This window comes from Symsagittifera roscoffensis, chromosome 8 (genome assembly GCF_963678635.1).
Source record: "Symsagittifera roscoffensis chromosome 8, txSymRosc1.1, whole genome shotgun sequence".
NCBI lineage: Eukaryota > Metazoa > Xenacoelomorpha > Acoela > Convolutidae > Symsagittifera > Symsagittifera roscoffensis.
The window spans coordinates 32,194,942-32,205,331 of NC_087069.1; the positions used below are offsets into that span (position 1 = coordinate 32,194,942).

Sequence of the window (10,390 nt, forward strand, 5' to 3'; positions counted from 1 at the left end):
TAGACACAATGCGAACGAACGGGCGAGTAAGTGACTTAACTTAACTTTGTTTCGTCTCTCTTTGGTATCTTAGAGGCACAGTAATAATATCTGTTACTCATGTTGAAATTTACAATTATTATCCTTGTTTCATTGATTTGTCGCTCCAGCAACCAACAGTTTCTTTGTTAATTGCTCATAATTGCAACAATTTAACCACTTTGAACCTTGAACGCTACAGATTCTTTTGCCTGTTTGGAAAACAAAGGGGTGGGCGAATCAAGCCCAAATTTACTGCAATAATCTTCTTAAATCTGATTAAATCAAGTTGTTGAATGTCAAGCAGCCAAAGTGGCTTTTACTGGGCTGACACTGCTCTTCTTGTGGGCGTGGCTGTTCTTTCTGCCTGCCAGTCTGGCAATCTCTTCCAGAGACGGCAACTTCAGCTTCTCCTGTGCATACACTTCCGGCTGGTAGATGTCGTCCAGTTCACACATCACTGGACCCTAATAGTTGGAAAATATAATTTAAAAAAATCCACCGGGTTGACAAAAACGCTTATCATACAATTTTCATATATGAAAAAATGCTTATCATACAATTTTGCACAAATTCATAGATACAGAAAATCTTAAGAAAACTTTAAGGTAAGCATTTTTTCATACATGAAAATTGTAGGACAAGCATTTTTTAATTAACCAGAAATTTTTTGTTTTTTAATTTTTATTTCTCAAAATTTTTGGGATGTGTTCGTGCCCTAACACAAGTGATTAAAACCATGGTTTACTCAAAACTAGAGTCACCAAACGGTTAATCGTCTGGCATTTACAATTCAGTGGGAGCGACCTGAATTGTGTAAGAGTTATTTTCACAAATGATATACTGAAAGCATTAAACTTTCAAATTGATTATTGTTAAAATTAGAATTTTCAAATTATTAGACACTGATTAGGGCATATCTAATCATGCCATAGAAAAAAAATAGGAGCTTTTAGCCTGTTTGAAAAAAGTTATCCAGAGAAACTGAAAAAAAATCCAATTCTTGGGTATCCAGGACTACGTTATGCAGACAAAAAATTAAGATTTGCATGCAAATTTTTTTTTTGGAAAATGTTTGTTTGTGTAGAAGTTTTGGGGTTGAAAAAAAAACTTTTTGGAGCCATTTCAAAATTTTTTTTTGTTGTTAATAAAGTTTTTGTTGTCGCCATCAAAAAATGCTAGTCATACAATTTTCATTTATAAAAAACGTATGATAATTGTTTTTTTTCCCGAAATTGTATGACTGGCATTTTTCCATACATTTGATGTATGGAAGTGTATGATAAACATTTCCGGTGCACGGAATTGTAAGATAAGCATTTTCGGTTAAGATAATAACCGACTTTTTATCTAATAACCAATCTGTTAACAGTCAAAGTAACAAATATAACAAAGAATAAACAATCTAAAAATAAAACTTTTCGCTCAGATGACGCCGGATGCAAAATTGATTAATTCAAGTTAATGATTATGACTCCTCAGACAAAGTCTTTAAACATGTTAAAATTTTGACGGAACAATCAAAAGAAATGAAAGAACAAAGTAAGAAAAAAGAGAGCGTCCTTGTTGCGGAATCCGCCTACAGTTCACAAAATACACAGTTTGGCCTCGTAATGTTCAAACGCAGATGCAGGCAAGTGGGTGACAAAAATCGTGAAAATCCCAACTTTCATCAATACACAAAAAGCTTAAAAGTTTTTAAGCAAGCTATTTAAGCTAAGAAAGTTTGAACTCTTTCAAGTTATTTCGTAGACCAAAACAGCTAGCAAAAAAATTTTCCAAGCAAGGCTTGAAGCTATGAAACATTGGATTATTTCAAAATATTTCATAGTTTGAATCAGTTCGCGAAAAGCTTCAAGTTTTTCGAAGACAGCAATTCAAGCTATGAAACTTTGAAGTTTTTCTAAGCAAGCTTCTAAGGGAAGAACTTTCGAATAATTTCAAGTTATTTCATAAACTGAATCATTTTGTGTAAAATTTGAAGTTTTTTAAGCAAGCTGTTCAAGCTATGACAATTTGCAAAATTTTTCAAATTTTTCTGTAGACCGAATCGGTTCGCGAAAAAATCGTTTCTCTTAGCAAACTTTTAAAGCTATAAAACTTTGAAAAATTACTTGTTTTTTTAAGACTGAATTGGTTCGCGAAAAATTTAAGTTTTTCTAAGCAAGCTTTTAAGGCTATGAATTTTTGAATTACTTCAAGTTGTATCATAGACTGAATCAATTTGCGAAAATTTTTTAAGCACGCTATTCAAGCTACAAAAAGTTGAAATTATTACCAATTATTTCATAGAACGAATCGGTTTGCATTTTTTTTTACGCATTGAGGTAACTGTTTTCAAGTGATTCATTCCAGGCTGAATTATTGACAGTTCAATAACCTGACAGAAATGAAAAGAAAATTTAGACAAAAATTAGGCAGGTATTGTATAGCTTTGAAGTTGGATCGAGTTCATCTTCCTCTGATGGTTGCTCTGAATGCTTCTTAAACGTTACGCTCGATAGCCTTTTACACATTGTCTTCTGATGATTATTAAGCATTATGTTCAGTTGAACCTTGCGTCCATAGCGCATTCCGACTTTCATTTATTATGAAAACTTTGTGGTTATTTCGTTGACCGAATCGGTTTGCAAAAATGAAGCAGTTTATCTAGGCACGTTTTAAGATATGAAATTTTGCATTATTTCCATCAAATTTATAGATTGAATTGGTTCACCAAAAGTTTAAATTTTCCCACCACGTTTTTCAAGCTACAAAACGTTGAAACATTTGCAATTATTTCATAGACCGAATTGGTTGGCAAACAGCTTAAAACTTTCTAAGCAAGATTTAAAGCTACAAAACATTGAAACAATTCAAGATGCTTCCTAGATTGGATCCTTTCTCGAAACATTGAAATTTTTAAAGCAAGCTTCTAAAGCTAGCAAATTTGAATTATTTCAAGTTATATCATAAATTTGATCTATGTTTTTCAAGCAAGCTGTTCAAGTTTTGAAACTTTTTGAATTTTTTCAAATTCTTTTATAGACCAAATTGTTTCGCGAAAAGTTTGTTTTTCTAAGCAAATTTTAAAAGCTAAAAAATTTTGATAAATTACAAGTTTTTTTAGACTGATTTGGTTCGCGAAAAGTTTAAGTTTTCTAAGCAAGCTTTTAAGGCTATGAATTTTTGATTTATATCAAGTTATTTCTTGTACCGAATCCGTTCGCAAAAAGTTTCAGTTTTCCTAAGCAAGTTTGTAAAGCTATGAACTTTTGAATTATTTGATGTTATTTCATAGACTGAATCGATTCGCGAAAAATTTAAGTTTTCTAAGCAAGCGTTTTAAGCTATGAGTTTTTGAATTTTTTTTGTGGACGGAATCGGTTCGGGAAAAGTTTCAGTTTTCCTAAGCAAGTTTTTAAAGCTATGAAACTTTGATTTAAAACAAGTTTTTTCTTGGAGCGAATCGGTTCGCAAAAACTTCGCAGTTTTTATAAGCACGCAGTTAACGCTATGAAATTTTGATTTATTACAAGTTAATTCTTAGGCTGAAGTAGTTCGCGAAAGTCTTTCAGTTTTTTTAAGTAAGCTAATCAAGCTATGAAACATTGGAAGATTTCAAATTATTTCTTGCCCCCAATCGAATCGCGAGAAATTTCAGTTTTTCTTAGCAAGTTTTAAATCTATGAAACTTTGAATATTTCAAATTGTTTCATAGACTGAATCGGTTTGCAAAATTTTTTTTCTTAGCATGGAGGTTGCTGTTTTCAAATGATTTGTTCTAGACTGAATTACTGACAGTCGCGGTTCCAGACAGAAATGAAATGAAATGAAACTTTGGACAAAAACGAGGCAGGTACTGTTTAGCCTTGAAGTTGGAAGTTCATCTTCCTCTGATGGTTGCCCTGAATGCTTCATAAACGTTACTCTCGATATTCTTTTAAACAATGTCTTCTAATAATTCTTAAGCATAATGTTCAGTTAAAACTTGCGTCCAAAGCGCATTCCGACTTTCACTCATTATGAAAATTTTAAGGTTATTTCGTTGACCGAACCCATTTGCGAAATTTTGGCAGTTTTTCTACACACTTTTAAGCTATGAAACTTTGAATTATTTCAATTTAATTTAAAGATTGAATCGGTTCACGGAGAGTTTAAGTTTTCCCACCAAGTTTTTCAAGCTACGAAACGTTGAAATATTTGCAATTATTTCGTAGACCGAATTGGTTGGCAAACAGTTCAAAACTTTCTAGGCAAAATTTAAAGCTACGAAACATTGAAACAATTCTGTTTTCCTAGATTGAATCAGTTCACGAAACATTGAATCAGTTCGCGAAATTTTTTTGAGCAAGCTTCTAAAGCTAGAAACTTTGAAGTATTTTCAAGCTACGAAACGTTGAAACATTTGCAATTTTTCATAGACCGAATTGGTTGGCAAACAAATTAAAATTTTCTAGGCAAGATTTAAAGCTACGAAACATTGAAACAATTCTGTTTTCCTAGATTGAATCAGTTCACGAAAAATTAAATCAGTTCGCGAAGTTTTTTCGAGCAAGCTTCTAAAACTAGAAACTTTGTTATATCATAAACTGGATCAGTTTGTGTGAAAGTTGAAGTTTTTTAGGCAAGCTTTTCAAGCTACGAAACGTTGAAACATTTGCAATTATTTCATAGACCGAATCGAATGCCAAAAAATTAGGTTTTTCTAAGCAAGCGCCTAAACCTATGAATTTTTGAATTATATCAAGTAATGATTTCTTGGACGAAATCGGTTTGCGAAAAGTTTCAGTTTTCCTAAGCAAGTTTTTAAAGCTATGAAATTTTAGTTTATATCAAGTTATTTCTTGGACCGAATCGGTTCGCAAAAACTTCGAAGTTTTTCTAAACACGCTTTTAAAGCTATGAAATTTTGAAATAGTTCATAGTTTTTCATAGACTGAATAGGCTCGCGAAAAGTTTAAGTGATTCTAGCAAGCTTTTAAAGCTATGAACTTTTGATTTAATTGCAAATTATTTCATAGACTGAAGCGGTTCGCCAAATTCTTTAAATTTTTTGAAGCAAGCTAATCAAGCTATGAAACATTGGAAGATTTCAAAATTTTTCTTGGACCAAATCGGTTCGCAAGAAATTTCAGTTTTTCTTAGCAAGTTTTAAATCTATGAAACTTTCGAATATTTCAAGTTGTTTCATAGACTGAATCGGTTTGCAACATTTTTTTCCTTAGCTTTGAGGTTGCTGTTTTCAGGTGATTCGTTCTAGACTGAATTACTGACAGTCCCGGTTCTAGAAAAAAATGAAATGAAATGAAATGAAAATTTGGACAAAAACGAGGCAGGTACTGTTTAGCCTTGAAATTGGATCGGGTTCATCTTCCTCTGATGGTTGCCCTGAATGCTTCTTAAACGTTACAATCGATAGCCTTTTAAACATTGTCTTCTAATAGTTCCTAAGCATTATGTTCAGTTAAACCTTGCGTACATAGCGCAATTCGACTTCAATTTGAAATGGAAAAAAGTTTAATTCGTTGACCGAATTGGTTTATGAAAAGTTGGCCGTTTTCCTAGCAAGCTTTTAAAGCTATAAACTTTTGATTTATTACAAGTTATTTCAAAGACTGAAACGGTTCGCAAAAATCCTTAAACTTTTTGAAGTAAGCTAATCAAGCTATGACACATTTGGAAGATTTCAAGTTATTTCTTGGACCGAATCGGATTGCAAGAAAATTCAATTTTTCATAAGAAACTTTTCAAAGCTGAAATTTTGAATTATTTCAAATTAATTTATAGATTGAATCAGCTCACGCGAAACATTGAAGTTTTTCTAAGCAAGCTTTTGAGGCTAGTATTTCATAAACTGAATTAATTTGTGTGAAAATTGAATTTTTTTGAGCAAGCTGTTAGAGCTATGAAAATTTGTGAACTTTTCTATACTTTTTTGCAGACCGAATCGCTTCGCGAAAAATTTGTTTCTCTAAGCAACCTTTTAAAGCTAAAAAAAACTTTCAAATATTTCAAGTTTTTTCATAATCTGAATCGGTTCGCGAAAAGTTTAAGTTTTCTAAGCAAGCATTTGAAGCTATGAATTTTTGAGTTATATCAAGTTATTTCATGGACAAAATTGGTTCGCGAAAAGTTTCAGTTTTCCTAAGCAAATTTTTAAAGCTACGAAACTTTGAATCATTTCAAGTTGTTTCATAAGCTGAATCGGTTTGCAAAAAACTTTTTTCTTAGCCTGGAGGCTGCTGTTTTCAAGTGATTCGTTCCAGACTGAATTTTTGACAGTTCAAGTTCCTGACGGAAATGAAAAAAAAATCAGACAAAATTTAGGCAGGTATTGTACAGCTTTGAAATTGGATCGAGTTCATCTTCCTCTGATGGTTGCTCTGAATGCTTCTTAAACGTTACGCTTGATAGCCTTTTAAACATTGTCTCCTAAAAACTCTTAAGCATTATGTTCAGTTAAACATTAATGATTCGTTGCTGTTTTCAAATGATTCGTTCTAGACTAAATTTTTAACAGTGTGTGTTCCAGATAGAAATCAAATGAAACTTTTTTTTGGACAAAAACGAGGCAGGTACTGTATAACCTTGAAGTTGGATCGAGTTCATCTTCCTCTGCTGGTTACTCTGAATGCTTTTTAAAAGTTACTGTCGATAACCTCCTAAACATTGCCTCCTAATCCATATACATTTAAATACGGGCTTCATTATCTCACCGCGTTTAAGTTTTTTCAACTTAATTTTTTTCATGTGTAACGAAAGAATTTTTTCACGTTTTTCGTATTTCCAGTTTGATTTCAGTGATTATTTCAACAAGTTTAGAATGAGCAGTCCAACATTTTGGATTTCCAATCAGTTAATTTGACCTCCAATTCACTTTGAAGGCCGAAATTTTTTTAGTCAACGAGATACTACGATTTTTGTGATTTTTTCAAAAAAATCATTTAACTCATATTAAAAAAAATTACAAAACTTGAAATTCCCAACCCTGTAGTTGGGTGCTGGCAGAGTACTTTCAAGGATTACGAACCTCGCCTCCAAATATGACTGCTCAAATCATTGTTGTTTTGCAGATAGACGTTTGTGATTTTTTCAAAAACTGTAAGAAAGTGAAGTTGTTTTTCTTTTTAAAATTGAAATTCCTAACTTTGTAACTGAGTGCTGTCAGGGTACTCTCGGGAGTTGCAAATCTTGCCAAATACGACTGCTCAAGCGCTTCTAGTTTCAGAGATGTGACATTTGATTTTTTCGAAATTTAATGAACTTATCTAAAAAAATTCACAAAATTTGAAACTATTAACTTGATGAAGAGACAACCTTATTGTCAGCGTACACCCAGGCGTCGCGAATCTTGTCTCTAAAATGAATGCTCAAATCCTCTTAGTTTCCAAGATAAAACGGTTTTTATGATTTTTTTAAATTTTTTTTCGGGAAACTTAGATTTGAAATACCCAACCAGCTGGTAGGGTGCTCTCAGGGACTCTCAGTAGTTTCAAATCTGGCCTCCAAAAATCTCCAGAGGCCCATTAAGTTTTCGAGATGACTCAATTATAGTTTTTCAAAACTGGAACTAAAGAAAAGTTTATAAACTTTGAAATTACCAATCCTGTAATTGGAAGCAGTCAGAGTGCACTAAAAGATTGCAGATATTGTTTCCGATAAATATATGCGTTTTTTAAAATGAATTGTCGATAAAAAAAATTGAAGCACTGGAGGTGCGTTACACGCTAGTAATTCATTAGCATTATTATCAGTTAAACATTGCGTTAATAGCGCATTCCGACTTTTTAATATATAAGCAGAAGAAGATCAACTTCATTCAGATTCCTTGACCGAAAAGGATGTTACCAACATTTTAAATGAGTGCATACTTTTTGTTAATGCCAAATTGTTGGCAACATGGGCGGATTTAGGAGGTGGGGTCAGAGCTCGCCCTCTTCTCCCCTTGCTCAGTGATTCGACCCCCTGCCGACCCTTTGCACTATTTCGGGATATCCATACTTGGTTCCGGGCTCTAAACATTTTTTAAGGCGCCTTGGGCGACAATTTCCACTAACTTTGACGGGAGAGCGCGCGCCAAAAACTTGCAATTTTTTGGTAAAAATTTTTCCAAAAAGTGCCTAAAAATGCTTTTTTTAGGCCTGATCTTTCAAACATCTTGCCTGCGGCGCAAAAATTTGACTGAAACGGTCTTTTTAATGCTTTGGGAGAGCTCGGAAAATCAGTTATCAATTTGGTTTAAAAAAGGTTGTCAAACTTCTTGAAAATCTTCCCCCGGTTGGCAATATTGGCTACCTGGAGCAACTTGAACGGTCAAAAAAAGTTGTTATAGGTTAATTAGATTTTTTAAATGTGTTTCTTTAAATGGTTTTACTGTTGAACTGAAATGAAAATTAAGTTCAGGTGTCAAAATGAGCTTTTTTTAGGTATTTGACATTGCTCACATTCGTGATCTAAAAGGATATTGCCACCAATTTGGGATCAACTATAAATTAACCGGACACATCGAACAATAACGAAAATTTCAAACGCTTTTTTCTCAAATTCAGTTAACATTAGACAAAAAGTGAAGCGAACAAAAATTGCTTAGCGTTCACCAGAATTAACATGGTGCAGTTTTTTCCCGAGAAATTCTGAACCAAAACTTAGCCACGAAAATAGGTCATTTGGTTTTTTTATTCCAAATACAAGTGTTTTTTTTTTCTTAGAAATTTATAGATTTTCTGCGAGTATTGTCATTGATTTTGGGCAATTCCGGGAATCAAGATTAAAATTTTTGAGCTAAGACAATCACAAGCTAACTAGTATAGAGAATTGCAAAAAATTTGAACAGACAAAACTAGTTGAAAAGAGCAAAAGTCCTACTCCGTAAAAATTTTGCATACGAAAGCTAATTTTGCAGACAAAAAGAATGTCTCAAGTTCACTTAAGTTTTCGATTTTGCATGCAAAAATTGCTCAAAAATGGTAGATAGCTGTTTTATGTCTGTTCCAACTTTTTGCCTATATTGTTGACTATATTGTAATTAATTAATGATTTTAACTTATCAGGACTAAACAAACAAAATTTAGAAATTCGAACTCAGTTTTCTCATTAAGTTTAGAATTCGAAAACTTAGGTACCCTTGAGACATCTTTTCTGTCTGCAAAATTAGCCTTCGCATGCAAAATTTTTATAGAGTAGGACCTTTGCTCTTTTCAAATAATTTTGTCAGCTCCAACTTTTTGCAATTCTCTATACTACATAGCTTGTGATTGTGTTAGCTCAAAAATTTTGATCTAGTATTCTCTGAATTGAAAAAAATTGGTCAAAATCAATGACGATACTCGCAGAAAATCTATGAATATATAAGAAAAAACAGGGGGGTTTGGCAGGGGGGACTGACTGACCTTGCTGACACATGAGTGACGTCTGTGCGGCTGTTCCTTGGGGGCGTGTCTGTGGAGACAGTTGGTCTGGAACTCCACGTACACCTTCCTCCACAGCAGCAGTTTGGCCCTCAACTGCTGGTGTCTCTTCCTCGCCTCCTCTATCCCACTTGTCTTCTCATCCACTGCAACAAACAAAACAAAGAACAAATTCATCAAGATAGTTAATTATCAACAATGGAAAGGACCACATTTCAAAGAACGAATCGGTTCGCGAAAAACTGAAGTGCTTCTAAGCAAGCTACTCAACCTATGAAATTTTAAGTATTAAAACTTCAAACTATTCCATAAAACAAATCAGTTTGCGATATGTTCATGTTTTTCTTATTGCAGCTGTGAAATTTTTGAGAATTTTGAATAGACTGAATTGGTTCGCGAAAAATCTTTTTTTTTAATAATTAATTTATTAACGCTATGAAACTTTAGAAAAATAACGAATCTGTTAAGAGTTACAAAGAATCTGTAAACGCAAAACTTCGGACAAAAAAAGGCAGGTTCTATATATAGCTTTATATTAGGACGACGGACAGTAAAGCTGGATCTTAAAACGATTGGCTAGCATCTAAACAGAGTTTTACGTGCTTTTAACCATCTCTACCATAGCCAATTCAATGTGGTTCTCGTAACATCGAGTCAGCCAAATTATTAGTCGAACCGCGCAAATTAACTTAGCTCAAATCCGAAACGCGCAAATTAACTTAATTAAATGTGAAAATACGGAGCGCATTGCTGGGTCTCAGTATCCCCAGTCCACAAGGTAACTCCTAAACACAGGGCTTGTGCATTACTGTTAAATTACTCTATCACTTTTGTTTTTGTACAGTAGAGAAAATCACCCCACCCATTGGAGGTTGATTGATTTTTTCACTCAACTTCTAGCTTCTCCTTATCTGAAAACGGAATTAGAAGTTATAAATTTCAGTTCTTGACATCCCAGGAAGCTGAAAATTGTTCAAAGTACA

At 33.3% G+C, this 10,390-nt stretch overlaps 1 protein-coding gene across 1 annotated transcript in view; it reads right to left on the reverse strand.

Annotated features, from left to right (window-relative positions):
- Nucleotides 1-317: 317 nt before the first annotated feature.
- LOC134853555 (uncharacterized) overlaps nt 318-10,390 on the reverse strand; it is a 10,416-nt gene continuing 343 nt past the window's right edge. Inside the window, exons 2-3 of the mRNA XM_063869554.1 lie at nt 9,390-9,553; nt 318-485 (exon numbers count right to left, since the gene is read on the reverse strand). Coding sequence (XP_063725624.1) covers nt 318-485; nt 9,390-9,553 — 332 coding nt within the window. The remainder of the gene's footprint in view (nt 486-9,389; nt 9,554-10,390) is intronic.